Source organism: Temnothorax americanus, unplaced genomic scaffold (genome assembly GCF_048541705.1).
Source record: "Temnothorax americanus isolate GAGA-0224 unplaced genomic scaffold, ASM4854170v1 Scaffold4, whole genome shotgun sequence".
Classification (NCBI taxonomy): Eukaryota; Metazoa; Arthropoda; class Insecta; order Hymenoptera; family Formicidae; genus Temnothorax; species Temnothorax americanus.
The window spans coordinates 688,235-706,287 of NW_027509547.1; the positions used below are offsets into that span (position 1 = coordinate 688,235).

Sequence of the window (18,053 nt, forward strand, 5' to 3'; positions counted from 1 at the left end):
CGCTCACAGGACTTCGTATTTGAATAAGTGGGGCATCTGGTGATCGGCGGACAAGGCGTTCCATGGGAATCACAGGAAACTTTGCAGGGCGGGCAGGGCGATATACAGACGGGCTTACAGTCGAGTTCGCAAACGTATTGCATTTCGTAGGGAAGATTATTTCGCAGTGTCAGACATTTTCCTTGGATCAGATAGCAATAGGACATAGCTAAGACGGGATTGCCGCTATACGGGATGCAATGAGACTGAGGTAGATGTCCGTACAAATCGATGTGCGTGTACCTTAAAGGGGTACAGCTACAAACTCCATGCTGTAATCGATACAAAATTGGTCAGGAAGAGAGAAAGAGGGAATGAGAGAGAGAGAGGGGGGGGCGATACAGAGCAAATTAATGTTTTTAAAGGTTATTGTAGTGGAAAAGCTTCTTAATCCGTAATTATTGTCTGCTCACGATGCCTGCGTTAATTCGATCATTCATAAAAGATTCACTGTATTTAGTTGGGAAGAATGAAGTAAATTATATAGGTGATTTTGACGGACAAATGCAAAATAAATAAAAATTCTAAAAATTTGGAAAAAAAAAACTAAATCTATAAATTAATATATAATAATTTATCACGTATTTATTTGCAACATAATTTGAGAGAAATTTTGACTATTAATTTAGGATTAGATTTAACTACTTAGTATAGCTGATATTGCCTATGGTCATATTGCCTATTGCCTATCACTATTCATATTTAATATCACGATGTCACAAAGAAATTTTTCATTATACAAAAAAAGGGATTGCTGACGAAATGAATAAATAATAGATTTTACCTCTTATCGTTAAAATATGGTATAAAAAAATAAATTTATCTTTATTTGTCAATATTTCATATTAAAAAGACATCTTAGAAATTTGTCGTTCCTAAAATCTTGCCACTCGAGACACGTGTCTATTAGCAAATCCGGCACTGTAATGACCCTAGTGTAATCGTTTATGTTTCAAGTAAATCCGCGCTGTACAATTTATGGAAACTCGGAGGATCAAGGATTTATGGAGATAATTAATTATTATTTGCATTTCCGGTTAATATCCAAAGTTCTTTGCGCAAGTTATGAATATTAATTGCCAGTCAAAGATGTGATATTATACAAGGATGTGTATTGTGTATATATGTAGAATATTATAAATAGTTTATGTTAGTATCATGGATCTTTGATCTCTATTTTATCAAAAAGAAATGCTTTGGCTAATGTTAAAATCGGTGAACCGGTTGGTTGTGCGGGAAGATCACCGGCACTACCGGCTACGTCCAGGTGACAATATTTCAAAGGCTTCTCTGACTCAATACCATGCTAAAAGTTATAAATCATTAAGCAATGTTATAATGCCTGGAAACATTTTAAACTTAAATAATAATAATAATAATAACAAGCATATGGCACCTTGTCCAATCCGGAAGCTTTAATTAGAAAGGCTGCTGGTCCCTGATGACCTCGTGGAGTTTTGGAGCTAGGTTTATTTAGTGCCTGAAGAATATCGTCACCTTCCGCACGTCCTTGATGGATGAGAAAATCCTCCCTACGTATTCGCGATATTTCAAATGGATCGCCAATAGCTTCGCCGGAAGCTTGAAGTTTTTCCGCATTGCTGGTTAGTCGTGCCACGGAATTATCCATCGCAATCTATAGCAATGAATATAAACGTAAGTTGTTTTTGTAAATTTTGTAAATATCAATAAATGATAAAATGTCTTTTATCGGAAGAATAACCAGAGGATGGATTATGGTTAATGTCTACGAGCAATTTTGATAACAAAGTTATCTCACACATCACGCTCAGAATTCAATATAATACAAGAAAACTGAACGCGCGCGCGCGCTGCATCTAGATCGTTTATAAACCTGTCCAATTACGCTTTCGTCAATGAATCAACAAACACGTAACTGTCTGTATATGTTCCTGCCAGTTCGCATCTAGATTTTAACGTCTAGGTTTGTTATTATTACGCGCGATGGTAGTGCAATGGGATTATTTGCTCTCTTCTCGTTCAAGGTACGCTATATCGTCATTCAAGCAATAGGAATTCAAGCAGCTGATGGATGTGTTATCTTAACGTTCGCTAAAATGCGGTTAAAAGCATAACAAGCAAATGTGACTTGACGGTACTTACGGAATATCCCGAACCTGCAGTTAATACTGCGTGGCCCGTTAGCGTAGCTATCGTGAAGAGGTGCGGATTCACGGAACATAGAGCCATTTCTTTGAGATAATAGAGAGCATCAGCCATAGCCATCCTACCTTCGGCGTCCGTGTTACCCACGCGTACCCTTGCACCGGATTTTGCCGTGATCACCTCATCGGCGACGTAAGAGTTCTCGCCTATGCTATTTCTTACAAGACACAAAGCGGCGACGACCTTTACCGTCGGTGGTTGCAATAAATTCACTACCTACGAGATATTTAACATAACAGCTCTTACTTTGACATATGAAATTAAGTGTGCATTATTAAATTTTTTGAAATCGCGTTACTTCTCGCGAATTTTAACTCTCTTTTTAACAAAAATTATAATGTGTAAAAAAATGATAGCTTTTGATTCTTGATATTATAGCGGCGAGCGATTGAATATTTATTTGTTCAAAGTCTTTATCTCGATCATAGTGCATCAAAAAAATAGTAATAGGCTCGATGCGCTACATACGGAGAGAGAAGCGTGCATCGAGACCGCATTAATGCACTATACCATGTCATAAGGCATAAGGAATAGAATTACGGTTCGCATACGATGATCATTTCAAAAATCTACCAGCTCGTATATGTATATTGCCGAGCAGGAAACTTATTAAAACGCTATATTATTTTAATAGACGCGCGAGGTGAAACGCGATTGTTCCAGCATGACATATAATGCCGTGCATGACGATATATTACTACACAGCACCTGCATGAATCCGGCACAGGCGGCCGCGCCACATTTATCCCTCGACATGCCAGCCATGATGCCCTGACACTTGATGTCGGCGCCACCGGTATCGTAAGTGACACCCTTTCCCACGATCATGATCGTCTCTAAGACGCAGGCGGACGGCTCATAGGTCAAAAATATAATTCTACCGGCGTGACGCGGTATTACCGAGGCGGCGCGATTTACACAGGCAAATAGCGGATATTCTTGAAGTAGCGTATCCTGATCGGATACCACTTGCATCGTGATATTCGATCCGCAAAACAGCTCCGCCAGGTATTCCTCCACTCTCAGAGGCGCCATTCTTTCGGGGTCTGCACCGCCTAATTTAACACACAGTAAAAGCGCCGCTGGCTATTAATAGGATATAGATAGATGTAGATTGAATAAATGCGTGTCTTAAAGAAATAGATTTTGTTTTTAATTAATATATTAAAATCTATATAGATTTTTTTTTAATAACTGGATACAAAATATCCATTCTTTATATTTCGCGATTATATTTCACTATCTCATAAAGTTTATTCGACAAAGATAAAACTTTGCGATATGTTTCCGCAATTGCTATAGTTTTACTTAAAAAATGCGACTTTCGATAGTAATTAAATCGTTCATGTAGCGCATTTAATTTATTTAAAATTTATTTTGATTAATCTCTATACACGTGCGCGTGCACGCACACACATGCATATACACACGTAATTCAGCAGTTGCGAAAATAAGCTTCGCATCTGTTTGTTCAATATATTGAGATATGAAATATATGAAACTGAAAAACTAAACTGAATAGATTGAACTCTTCCTTTTATTATAAAAAACATGCCAATTATTTTCAAACTAATACGATATTTTTCATCAGCAATTACTTTTACTGCTTGACAAGCTCAGCACAAGACTGCTGTTTTAATTATTTGCACTTTGCTATTCTTATTTGATCGAAAAGTATAATGAATAAATTTTAATATAATGTTAATTGAAATTAACATATTTTGCGATAAATTATATAAAAAATGTGTTATAAATCTCAAATTAACAATAATTGTGAATGTATTTCCGATCCGTGTTGATTAGTAATATAAAAAAATTCGTGCTCTGCTTATTATTTATTATTTGCTCTGGCACATGCGAATGGTTCGGACTCGACTGAAGCTGGCGTCCCATGAAGCGGATAACGCGGAAACGGAAATGAGCCAATCACGGGACCGTTTCGACGGAATCTTTGACGGAGTTCTCTCAGAACGATCCCGTGATTGGTGATACGTTCGTTCCGTTCCGCGTAATCCGCTCCATGGGACACTATATATAGCCTGAGAGAATAGTCTGCAGTCTGCGGCAACGGTCAGGTTATCAAAGTTTACTTTACGAAATTGCATTATCCACTTTCCTCGCTTTGCTCTACAAGCAAGCGAATAAATAATATAAATTCTATATCCAAGTTGGGCGGGAATGAAAGTTTGTGTGTATAAAAGCTATATACTTGATAAAGTATAAATGCTACGATAAAGGACAAATTCTTGAAATGTTAAGGCAAATATCGCAGAAACGCCAATTGTTATTAATTGCCACAGGGAACGAGCTCCGTACTTTCTTTCTACGTTGTTCATGAGGCGTAACATAAAAAATGAACACTTAAACTCTCTCCAAATCGCCAGCTACTTAAACTTTAAACTCGATAATTCCCGAGGGCTATTCCGACTGAACTTGGACATTGGAAGAGCGGCGAGTTGTACTCGATTAACCAGGAGCCAAAAGACCTTTCTCGGACAAGTTATAGAAAGCCGCGGGCGATTTTCCCCACCAAAGCTTATTTCTTCCGCGAAAAGCGGAAACTCGCGACGAAAGCCCGAGCTCGAGCTCTTCTCTCACGCGGACAGGAGAAAACCTGCTTTACTCACTCGATAAAATTCCGTGAGCCGTGTGCGCCTGGGATAGAACAGGACTTACCTATGTCCCTTGCGACGTATCTACCACTCTCGAGCGCCGAGGCGAGTTTCACGATACCCTGAAGCTTCTTACTACAAATCGGACTCCACACTCCAAGTTGACACGCTTTGTAGCACCGATCTGGACATATCTCACGCACCTCTAAAGGCTGTGAAAATATAACATCACCGGTTGAAGAGAAAAATAAGAAAATTTTTTTGTTTGCCTTACAATTAGTGTATTGTTTAAATAGTACACTACATTATTTCTCTTTAAAATCTGTTATACACAAATTATACATCATTCACTACTTTTTTTATTCGCCATCAGATTTAATGAAGAAAGAGAAGTTCATTTGTCTGCACTGAAAACGTTAAGTATGATAATCTTCTTATCGAACGAGCACTTCATATATAGATAATGGAGCTGGGGCTTATAACTCTTATGGACTTATGTATAAATCGGTTGAAAGATTTTCTAGTTAATTTATACATCCGGCAAAAGCCAACTTTCATTGTCTTTGGTCTTTGCTTTAAAAATCCTAGCATTACAATGTATATAATATTTTCTTTTTTTAATGCATTTGCATTTAATATTATTCATCTGTAAATGTATAAAGATTCCGCGACCTGACACGTGCGCAGGTCGTTTTATCGTAGGCGACCTTTTGCATTCTCACTGACGCGCGTTCGTGCAACTTGTGAGCGGGTGAAAAGAATTGAAAAAGTCGGAAAACTGCTAGCTATAAGAGAAGCGAGAAAGAGACCGACGCGAGATTCGCGACGACGTGGTGTTCCGATTACGCGGCGCAGAAATTCCGAGGGTGCTTTCTGGTATTTGGAAAACGATGCCTCGTATTTGCGTCAGATGGAAAGAACGAGCGATGCAGAAGAGGAAAGAGGGTCAGAAGAGGGAACTATCAAGAAAGAAGCGTATGAGCTTGGTGCCGCCGACAACGCTCCGATGCCGCGGGCTGAGCGGTCGGTGAGGTGACGGGAGACGAGGGAGGGCCCGAGTATTTCGCTAATTAGGTCGCCTCGCCGGCCGCCAGGATTCAGGAACGCCAAGCATTTGCTACTCTTGATAGGGCAGAGCACTCGGCTTACCCCCCTGCGTTCTCCTAACCCCTTGCTACATCCCGCTTCCACCCACAAACAAGCCTCGCGACCGACTACTTCTCCCTTGGTGGTTCGAACTTAGAATTTTGGTCCTTGAACTTACGCGACAAGAATGTCTGTTATTTATGTGCAACGAATTACGAGAACATTCACTATTAGATAAAGTTTGTTGCGCGTAGTCTCGAAAAAAAGTAATTCGAACTCGATTTAAAGTTGAACGCAACAAAGGTATAAATAAACCGATATGATACTAATGCATGAAATAACAATTTTTTTCAGATAAAAATTAGCTATGTAGTATCCAATTAAATCACCGTTTAGTATTTGCAGTTTGATCAATTGTCAATGATACGTGTCAATATTAATTATGCCGACTTTTTGTTGTAGTTATTTCTCAGAAAACAATAAATATTTTAATATTTAAACACACAAAAGGTTTAAATTTTTTAATATAAATATATATTATTTTTATCCAAAATTTGAATGGCGTTATCAAATTACCAATGAAAAAAATAATTCATTTTTAGAAAACATACCTACATAGATATATGATATTTTTTGTATGTAACAATATTAAAGTAAAATAATCGAGAAATAAATTTTTTACAAGATAATTCATATTCAAATCATTTTATTCTGATATATATTAATTGTGACATATAAGATGTGAAATATCTCGTAAAGTATTTATTTTTTAATTTATTTTATAATATGATTATTATATAAATTTTTATACTTTTTTATGCAACATGAAGAAAATCGATCTATGTAAAAAAAGTAAATATTGAAGTAAGCAAAAATGCAAGTTAGGTAAATCATCTGTCTTATCCAAATTAAAAATGGTTTCTATTTCCGATAAAGACGATTTTTCAACATACATATATGTTGTGTGTGTGATTAGACGTTTTTTTCTTTTTGGAAGAATATTATTTACTTTCTACATCTAGAATTTTTTAAAATATTCTGTATAATAAACAAAGTTTATTCCAGTGTTGTTCCAAAAAGACTCGTTTTCTCCATGATGTGTATAGTCCACTTTATCGGCTTAAAGTTATCGTTTCTCCTTCAATTCGTCAAGAGACGAGTGTCCAGATCTTGTCTTTATTTCAACAGCTGTTTCAACATTTTACGACGGATAAGAATCAATACTAGGTGAACGCGTTTATACATTATCGGATATTGCAATTTAATAAAAGAATAGTTCAAGCGCAAAATTTATAGCAATTACACAAAACGCTACTTCTTACTTTTAAAAAAGATATTGTTTTATTTTGTATAATACAAAAAGGCAGTAAGTCTGCTTTAATTGTCATATTGTCGCAAAGAAAATTAATCTTTTGGAATAATATCGCGATTTTTTTTGTAAAGACGTAGTTAATTTGTTACAAATTATTACAAAAATTTTTTGTTATCAGTTATTATTCTTATATACTATAGCAAGATATTTGAAATTAAGTATTTACAACGTTTATTGATGAAGAGCTCTTTCAATGGCTCTATCCAAATATGCTTAATTGTCGAATGTATGTGAGTGACATGATCGATCGCGCGCGGCTCGCTCTGGTAAAGCGATTACTATAGGATTCGCAAATCGATCACGCCGCGTATACTCGTGCCGGATAACTTCCGACTTCGAAGTTCGCATAATAACACGGATACTATCGTCCGATCGTAATTAACCGCGACGGCGCTGAGGTTAATGAACAATGGAGCTTGCAATCGAGTTGTGCAATCCGATATCCTCTATAAGACACTTATCGATCAAGCCCAGCCCGTGCCGGAGTCTGTCGGTGGCAGGTGTTGTTTGATGATCGTGTTGACCGCACTCTTTGCCGTACCGGTATCTGTCATCGAGCCATCGTTTATTCAAGACGTTGAACGAGCTTGTTTATCGAAACGTCTATGCCCTATGGTCTTATTCTCGGCCGATGTCGTACGTTAAAACTGTAATTGTGCTTTGCCGTCGTCACATACATTTGCATCCGAGAAAAATAAATTTTGAAAGCTCGGATATGGTCGACCTGCCAGCACCGAGTAATTCTAATCAGTCTGCATTTGATGCATGGATTACGATATTTGTGTATCAAAGTCGTGAAACGCAAATGGTTGCAAATTATCCGCGTTATACCCTAACTTCTCATAATTATTAAATAATGAATATTCTGGACGAAGGTTCATATTATTCGAGTAATTGCTCGATTGCGACCGTACGCGAATCGAGTCTTATTGGGAATGAATCGGATATTAATGAAGCGGAATTAATTATGTTTCCGTAAAATATCATGGATTAGTTGAATTGCGTCGCGCGGCCCGCACAGTCATTAGTTATGGATTAAGATCACAGTAGCAATTTAGTTTAGAGACGAGGTAGACGGATTTACTAGAGTTAGAGTATGGTGAGCAACTTGGGGGTAGCCAATCAGACCGCAGCGTACCAAACTCGGCTGAAACACGGAGATGAATTCCTTCCAGACACAACTACAGGCTTCCTATTCCGCCAATGTAGATGCGCACAAAAGCTGTATTGTATCTGTTTGATTGGTTTAAACGGCTTTCGTATAACCACAACTGTACCAACTATCTGGTGAAATACCTTAACCGGATATATTGGCACAATTGAATAACGTTCGTTCATTGATTCTCTCGATTTTAGCCAGCAATTTTTCCGATTTGTCTTTTTAAATTCTAATATCTTAATAACTAATCGTTATTGAGAGATATATTAGATCGATTCAACTTTTCCATATTTAACAATCGTTATAAGTGGGAAATTTGTGGTTGCTATTTTTACTGAATTAAATCAAGAGTGAGGTAATTGAGATTTTTTTCTTAAACATCTTCGTGCATTGAGGTTCTAATAATAAAACTAATGTTTATTTTCGCCCCACTATAAATTTTTATGCGCCTATGCAGTCATAAAAATTTCATTTTATTGAAAGTATTTGAAATCATTTAATATTCCGTTTTTCCAAGGGTAAAAGACATTTAAAAAATATATAATATGATCTACTTATCATAACATTATTTCGACGTGGTAGTATTATGATGAATAATTTGTCGTGACGGAACTCACCACGTAAAGACCCTCCAGAGCACCAAGAAGCGTAACTAGCTCAACGTTTTCAAAACGGTCATCCGGTAGTAGCACCAATAAAGGACATTTCACACCAGCTTTCAAAGCCCTATATAATAAATCCAAAAAGTCATAAAAGCAGTTAAATTATGAATTATTATTATAATGCATTAATATTCAATCATATAATGAAATGAACTTTGGAGTAAGGTCATATATTTTACTTGTGTGTGCTAATTCAAAATTATTAAATAAATATAAAATAAACTGTATATGTGTGTGCGCGCGTATGTGCTGTGTGTATGTGTGACGTAAGAATTTTCTCTTGTTTGTCACAAGTTTGATAGCTCTCTATATTATTATAAAAGAAATGTTAACTGAAGAAAACTCAAACGGTCAAGAAGCTCTCCTGTTGACAGGTTGATGATCAATAGGATATCAATCTAAGAATCTAGTAGAAAGGATCAAGAGATACCCTAGATGGAACTCGAAGGTATAGAAAGACGTTCATATGCACAGACTTGAAGGGAGGCTGACCGTAATTATAGACGGTGTAGACATATCGTCAATGTTCGGTGATTGTCAGCGGACGTCGTAATCTACGTAATATAATATTACTATCATAAAACCTGCAGTAATACTACACTTCAAGAGATGAACGTTCATGCAAAAAGGGAGAAGAGAAATTGTGTTCTCTGGGGAAAGGTGCGGTTCTCATTGAGTAGCCCGAGACACGAATGGCCATTCTCGCTTCCTTCGCGTCCAATTTTCGTCTTGTCGGATGTAATACAAACGTAACCACGTAACCGAGGGTGTCTTTCACTCTTGCACGAGTGAATCACGAACTATTAATCTATTCCCGAAGTATATCACTATCGTGTTTAAACTTCGTTACGTTCCCGATGCGTGCGATATTTCGCACTTGGCAATTTCGAGAAACTCTCGTTATATCGCGGTTCTCAAATCTCTCGTTCTATTCTCGATTCAACAAAGTACTTCTGATTTGAGTTTGGTATTAATGTCGCGTAGAACCGCGCACTGCTATTATTCCGAGATTTCAAAAAGACTGCAAATACTGCGTTTATTGCTCAGGTGTGTAGCGGAGCATGGTAGCAGTTTTGTCCGCGGAAAACATTGGTAATAATTAAAATGCAGACTAAAAGATTAAAATTCGTTAGGTTTCAACCAGTTTCCTCTAGAGAATACTGCGAAATTTTGCACGAGGAGAAAAATAAATTGCAAGTGTGAGCAAATTGTACTTACAAATAATTGTACAGAACGGCAAGCTGGCATCCAAGAGTTTATGAGCTTTAGGCAAAATTTAGTTACATTCACATAAATACAATAAAAAATTTTATTAGATATTTAGTTAAGTTTGCAAAATAATCTTCTTTATAATTTGTCATATTTTTATAATTTATAATTTTTTATTATTTATTTTTAATTAATTACTTTGTTGTTTACTGACTGCTTATATTATTAATAATATACCTTAAACACTTGTTGAAATCGTTATATTTTTTAGATACAGTGATACGGAGTGATATTAGTGTGACGTTTATCTTATTTATCAGCTAGCTTTTGATATTATACAAAGTCCAAAGTTGCGACTAAACTCAAAAAATATCATTAAGGCAAAATATTGCGACATTGATATGCGTTACAAGATACGGTCTCCAATTTTTTTCGTCTAGCGTGGAACGTTCTCCATGCCAATCTTCCGTTAACGTCACTACTGCCGCGTGAAAAAAACAGTTACGCCAAGCGGACAGGAATTTCATTTTTCAATCGTATTTCGGGACAGGCAGGCATATGGCTCGCACGGAATTTCGTTCGCGCATCATTGCGTTTCCCCTATGCAGCTATTGGAGTACACAAAATGCTCACAATCGTTCGTGGTTCGTTTCGTTACAAGACCATCGTGTTGCTGTAGTGAATGAACACTCGGTATGCGGGTGAGAAGATGTTCGAAATTGTAAACATATAATCAAGAGCCTTTGATTAATTACTCCGGTACTGATTTCGATTAATTACAAAAAAAACTCGAAAAAATGCGGTGTTTTTTTCGGATATATGCAAATTGCCAACATAAGAACGTAGATATAACGTCTCTTCCTCTGGGTATGTTCGCCAAATTCAATTATACCCGGACAATGAAAAACACTGGAATTTGCGCGCTTCGATTGTGGAATTTAGTAAAGTGTCCCTTATATAGTTGAAGAATGCTTATTAGAAATACCAGAGAGATTAAAAATATATTGTTGTACTTTTTATAATTGCATATTGTTAAAGAATGAAGAAATTGAAAAAATATTTTGCGAAAAAATTTTCGCAATAAATGTTGATTCGTTTATCGATAAAGAATCGACAAACATTGCATGTAGAAATCTTGTTAGACTGAAATTAAAAACATTTATGGCAAGGTATAAGTGCGCGGCGTTGCTTTAATAGCGTCGTGCCATTGTACGTCGTTCCCTTTGTCATCGCTAGAGCATTTCCCATCTCCCCCCAAAACAACAGATAACCAAGACTTATCTAGCTATGTCGGCAACCATGATTTAATTTACCGACAGCATATAAAGCACCGAATTAACGAGTAATTGTTAGCCCGTAATAGCAATTACCCAGGAGTGTCAGATCCGAGATTTGTAAGATCTATAAAGACAATATATATAATATAGGATATATATTTAATTCTCGACCAAAGTTGGCCAAATATGCCAGCTATTTACATGCATGTATAATTGTCGAGCAATATTTATTTATGCGTCCTTTTTTATTGATTATGTTAAATCATAACGATCACGAAAAAAGACAGATGACACATGCCGATATAGTATACATACTAACATATATGTAAATAATGCGACGGTACTGTTACTGTGGTGCTCGTATTTAAAAAAAAGACTATAGAGAAAGAAATGAAAGAGAAAGAAAAGCGTATACATATATGGAATCATTATACAAAAGAATTACCGTTTTACTCCCTTCGTAGCTGCCTCTGCGAAACTCCGCACATCGTGATAATCCATGTTAAGCGGACCCGTTGGGCTGTAAATGAACCTTTTTGCGAGCAAATTGATGGGCAAAACCGCGCCGATCACGCCCAGTGCGGCATCGATCTGGGCCGCGGCGTAGAGGACGGTTTTGAAGGGTTCCGGCTCGTTGGATCCAGGGGCACTTCCTGACACCAGAATAATGCCATCGTAATCGCCGCTGCAGATATTTGTTTCAATTTTCAGTTGACATGGCATCCATCTGAAATGAATCATTATGCTTGTTATTTGGACGTCTCACTAATTATTAGTAAATCCGATTAGACAAAAGCAAGATTACTCGTTAACGAGAACACGATATGTCCATTGAAATCAACATAATTAGGTACAGTGGAATACAAATTAGTGGAGGAAAATAAAGATTTCCATCAAAAAAGAAAACGAGAGAGAGAGAGAGAGAGAGAGAGAGAGAGAGAGAGAGAGAGAGAGAGAGAGAGAGAGAGAAACGAGATTCACGCAATGCCATTAATCCATTAGCCGCATATTATTCATCTGCTAAAATTATGGCCTGTTAGATTTAAAAACGATGATGAATATGATAATGAACATATTTGTATTATTGAAACGATGATGAATAAGAGTATTTTCGTATTATGCAGAAAAGTAAATGCGCAAACGCTGTGTAATTTCATTTTTAAATAAAAGTATAAGTTAGAGACACGAACATGGAAAAACAAAAATAGTATATTTTATTGATATGCAATGTCTTCGATCGATATTGATGTGTTAATCAATCTATTTGTAAAGTGCGCTTTTCTAAACATTGAATATTATATATGTTTTGATATCAAAACATGCAATTTTTTGTTATCACCGTTTCCATTATAAACGGGATATGTCGAAAATTGTCTCCTGAGGCGAAGAAGTTTATATCTTATTGCACATACGTAATATTAAAAGAAGTAAAAGAAGAAATATTATTGCAAACGTTAATGGTAATTTACACTAATATATGGCAATATATTAACATAAGTTAGAATATTAAATTCTTTATTTTATCAATAATTAATATATTTGTTACATTCCATTTGTATTTTGTTTTTCAAACATAGCAATAATAAAAACAAAATTTTCTCAAATTATCGATATGAAATTGTAATTGTATTATTTTTGTAATTATACATGAAATTTTGCGTGTTTTCCATTCAATAAAATTGTCTGTAAAATCTCTTAATGCGAATCACACGGGAGATATGAAATTTTATTTGATATATTCTACAGTGTTTATGGGTGTTGCATTATTTGATTCTTACTGCGAGAATGTTTTTCCATACATTCGTGATTTTATATTTGCAATTTCTTATTATTTTCGCAGTAAGATCGGATAACTGAATATTCGCATTTGAAAAAGAAATAAAATCACTAAATATATAGATAACACTTTATGGCGAGTTAGTGACGCATACATTAAAGGACTGATTGTGAGATAAACACTGCAATATAAAATTTACACTGCTATTAAACTGTCGGACGTAATGTCAAAGCAATCCAGAGTTTCTTGTTGCTTTTACTTTATTTTTTGGTTATTTTCACTTATTCTTTAAAATTTAACCATTCATATATACACGTTTTGCCTACCTGAACATTTGTATTATCCCATTTTATATGTAAGGTAACATTATTATCCAATAAGCATAAACTAATAACTAAATGATCAAATAAGACTTTAGTCCTCAGTATTGATTTTTTTTGTTGATTATGTTATGTCATTATATAATAAGCATTCTTATTTTATAATATAATAATCCGAAGCTAAAAGATTATTATTTTTATTTTGTTATTATATAAAATATTGACAAAAGTACATTGTTGATTGTTTTTTTAACTTATTTTAATTTATTTGTTTATAGATATGATATTTTGTTAGAAGATAAATTGATATGAGTATCGTGCTGCAGCTATATAAATATTCTGAAAAAGACATAGCATTCTTATCGATGACATTTAACCATAAATACCGTTATCTTCTGCTTCTATATATTTAGCACTAATAATAAATTGAAGATATATTACTAAATGTGCGACTTGGAGAACTTGGAAAATGTTTTAGTTGGACAGCGCATAACCGTTAGATAAGATTACCAACGGTATACCTTCCACGTGGAATACATTTGCATTACATTAACAATATCTATAGCATCGCTTTTACAGACGAAAGTCATTGTTGCTAAATTGCTTAGATACAAATATTTGAAAGTCAAATTTTTAAAAATATTTTCTCGCGTGCATAGATGCAATTTATATATTGTACACATTGCATTTATGCATGCACATGAGAAAATATTTTTAAAAATTTGACTTACACCACACTGTGGTTTTTACCCCTCCATATATATGTTCATATCCCAGACAAGTAAGAAAGTCTATACAAATATAGCTGTAAATAAAAAGACCACATAAACCTCTCGCCATAATACCACAAAGGTCCTTTTTATGTAAGAGGAAAGAAAATATTAGAGAAGCAGATGTGCACGTACACTTATAAGAAATGTGCTGCACGAAATGCACGAAAATATCGAAGGTAATTTCGAAAAAACTTACGATCATCTAACGATAACATCTTTCGAAGTATCTTGTACTGATGCATCGACGCAGAATTATCTAGGCCACAAATAAAAAATATTTATCTTGGCTATGCTATATCTATAATGATTGTGAAATGTCCCGTTAATTAAAATCCGTGATTAGATTTATTCTAGATTCTATATCACAATCGGAAGATGTACAATTTAATTAGAAAATGCTTTATCAAGCTCGAAATATTCTTTTGCAACGATAACATATAACGTAGACTTTGTTTTAATCCATGATAGATTTTCCATATTCGTATATCACGTTCTAACGTTAACAGGTTTTTCCGCTCGCGAAATCAACCCGGTCAATGCTGACTGGTCACAATTCGGGTACAATAACGTCGAATTCTATGGAAGATAATAAATCTCAAGAGTACACATGATATCACGCACGCAGTAAATCGAACATCGATCGATCGTGAACATAATCCAACAGACAATAATGCTTCCCCGCTTTTGTGAACGCATCTATATATATATATATATATATGTATATATCATGTGATAATGAAGTCCTTATAGATATGCGATCATTGCTGCCATCAGGTGTTTTCATAGCCTCGCTTCGTATGGTTTACGCATGATGCGCTAATAATTTATCATTATCTATTTGCACATCTGGCATTCGTCTAAAAGTCTAAATTAACAATGACTTAAAAAGTGGAAAAATCAGAAAGGCACAAGTAATGTCAAGAAATTCTAATGACCGCTACTTTGTGCGGCGCATAATATGTTGATATATCTACAATGAGAAAAAATCCCAAAAAATATTTATTAGGTGGTTCCTAATAGTATATTTACTTATTTTTTACACATATTTGTTTAGAATTAGATATTTTTATTTCAATTAAATAAAAATATCTAATTCTAAATAAAAATATGTGTAAAAAGTAAGTAAATAAGTAAGTAAGTAAGCAAATAATGCTATTAGGAGCCACCTAATAAATATTTTTTTGGATTAAAATATTTTGTTCTCAGTGTATAAATCTCGTTTTTGTCACTACACAAATACTGTTATTGATATTTGATTTTGCGCATATGATCATTATTAGTTTTACTAGTGTCATGCTGGAACATATTGAATATGTTTTATAAAACCAACAGATATATGTATCTCATAAGTTTCAAAAGAAACATTGTTAAGTCTTGCATAATTTGAGTTAAGAAAGAGTTAAAAATAACATCACGGAAACTTTTGTATTATATTAAAGTATTAAACTTTGATATCGACTTATCTCAGCTGGCTGATGAATGAAACTAGCTTCTATCAAGTGCATGCACAATATGCAATCAATCAGGAACGTATTCTAAGCTGCGAGCTAATGGTGTCGGAAACTTTGCAGCTTCAAAACAGTTGGGCACCACTGGGTTTCGCGTAACAGTGCGAAACAAACCAGCATTGGCTCAGAGAAATTCACATTTCTCACGAGTTCGCGCGAATTCGCAAGCAAATATGTTCACGTCACGTTTTCGACGTAAACTACTTAATTATTCACCAAGAATCTACAATTTACAATGAATTACGAATTACCTGCTAATTATAGTGCATCTGATGGTAACAACACAACTTGGGCATTCAATATAGTACTTGATATCTACTGTGACCAAAATAACGGTGAATAACGATTATTATTCTCATTTTCTAAGTACAGCGGAAGATTGGAATACGAGATACGATAGAAATTTGGAGCACAACTTATAAACTCGAGTCTTTTCAGAAAAACGTAAAACCTTGGAAAGCATGATGAATTTGTGTTTATTATATAGCATTGAAATGCATATATATAAACATCTTTTGTACGCGGGCATTTAATTTTACGCGATGCAACTATTCTTTTGTAAAGATAAGTCGAAGCGCAACGTACCTCGTATATTTTTACCTATCTCCTCTATTATCATTTTAAAAAATTTAAACGATGACTGATGATCCCCAAGTAAATTGGACCCAAATCATCTGCGCGAGTGATCGTGCCCTTGTGCACTGAACTAGCATAATCCCTTCGAAGATCATTCGCGTTTAGCAAAGAGCATCGTATACCGGCGCATATCAGATCGGAGCATGTGTCGTGCAGGGCTCTCCGTACATTTACCTCGATTCCACCGCCATGATGCACCGCGCCCACGCCGTACTCCTAAAGATACTCCGTGTGAGATAGCGTACGGAAATGTGTATGTATTATCTTATGCACAACCGTATAACGTGAAATCCATACGCTCTTCGATGACCGACGAAAATAGGCGCGCAGCGGTTCCACGTATTCTACGCGATCTTGCTGACGTACTGTCAAAATGGAGGTCTCGCGGCCTGATCGAACGCCTCGAAAAAGCGAAGAGCGCAGGATCGAAGCCGTACTCGCGGCACGCTTCAAACTTGAAATCCGGTGATGTTTACTGTAACAACACAGAAAATCATTGGAAGAGTAAGGGAAAGAAAGAAAAATATAAATTATGCATATATATTGTGTGTGGACGTGTGTGTGAGTGAGTGAGTGAGAGAAAGAGAGGGGGAGAGAGGGAGAGAAAGATGGAAATAGAAGAGCGATAAAAGCAGGAACTTTATACTGTTATCGCTCGGTGTGCCAGCGATATTATCATCTCCCGCGCGATGAGATTTGCGAGCAGCCAACTCGAGAACGCGCGCAATACTAAAGCCTGTGTTTTTGCGCATATAACCGACCGTCTTGCTGCTTCACCACTACAGAGCTATTCTGTCAAGGTAGGATGTGTACTGGCGATACTACTACCATTAAATCGCTGCAACGTTGCCAGCGTTTGTCTGCATACCGGATCACCTCGAACCTCGAACTTGAATTTCCAGTCCCGAAGAAATGCAATGTCGATGGTCAGATCACCGATTGTCCATATAGGTCCATAGGTCTATAGGTCCACAGGATTGTGCACTGTGCTTGTCTGACTTCCTCGTAATCTTTATTTTATTTATGTATGCCTTATTGTTATACGCAAACAATCATTTCACACAAATGTGAACGAGAACAACGGCTATCTCATGTGTGTTTACTCAAATTATATTATTTACCATAAAGCAAGACAGAGGCGATTCTTAAACCCCTTGCACAATAGGCGACAGCGATAGCGATAGCGACAGTAACAAGGTTGCCGACAAAGCTATATACGCTATACCTTTGTCGCTGTCGCTGTCGCTGTCGCTATCGCGTATTGTGCAAGGGGCTTTATCCTCATTGAGAAGATTTTATATAATATATATAAGAAAATAGCGTTTAAAATAACGTATATCAAATTTTAAATATCGCATATTTAATTACGTTGATATCTATTGGACAGTTGTCGAATTATCGTCTACAGATATGCAAAGACTTTACAGATTAAGCAT

General features: G+C 35.8%; 1 protein-coding gene across 3 annotated transcripts; it reads right to left on the reverse strand.

Moving 5' to 3' along the window:
* Nucleotides 1-845: 845 nt before the first annotated feature.
* Dip-b (Dipeptidase B) lies at nt 846-17,409 on the reverse strand. 3 transcript variants are annotated; one of them, XM_077415141.1, is made up of 11 exons: nt 17,264-17,409; nt 16,915-17,092; nt 16,792-16,833; nt 14,670-14,729; nt 12,049-12,330; nt 9,073-9,181; nt 4,903-5,050; nt 2,935-3,281; nt 2,164-2,442; nt 1,436-1,675; nt 846-1,345 (listed from the first exon to the last, which is right to left on the reverse strand). In XM_077415141.1, the coding sequence occupies exons 5-11, from the start codon at nt 12,324-12,326 to the stop codon at nt 1,196-1,198; spliced, it is 1,551 nt and encodes a 516-aa protein (XP_077271267.1). In that variant the 5' UTR covers nt 12,327-12,330; nt 14,670-14,729; nt 16,792-16,833; nt 16,915-17,092; nt 17,264-17,409; the 3' UTR covers nt 846-1,195. The 3 variants fall into 3 exon arrangements, with proteins under 3 accessions (XP_077271267.1, XP_077271265.1, XP_077271266.1); XM_077415139.1 differs by lacking the exon at nt 14,670-14,729; XM_077415140.1 differs by having other exon boundaries at nt 16,792-17,092.
* Nucleotides 17,410-18,053: the final 644 nt, after the last annotated feature.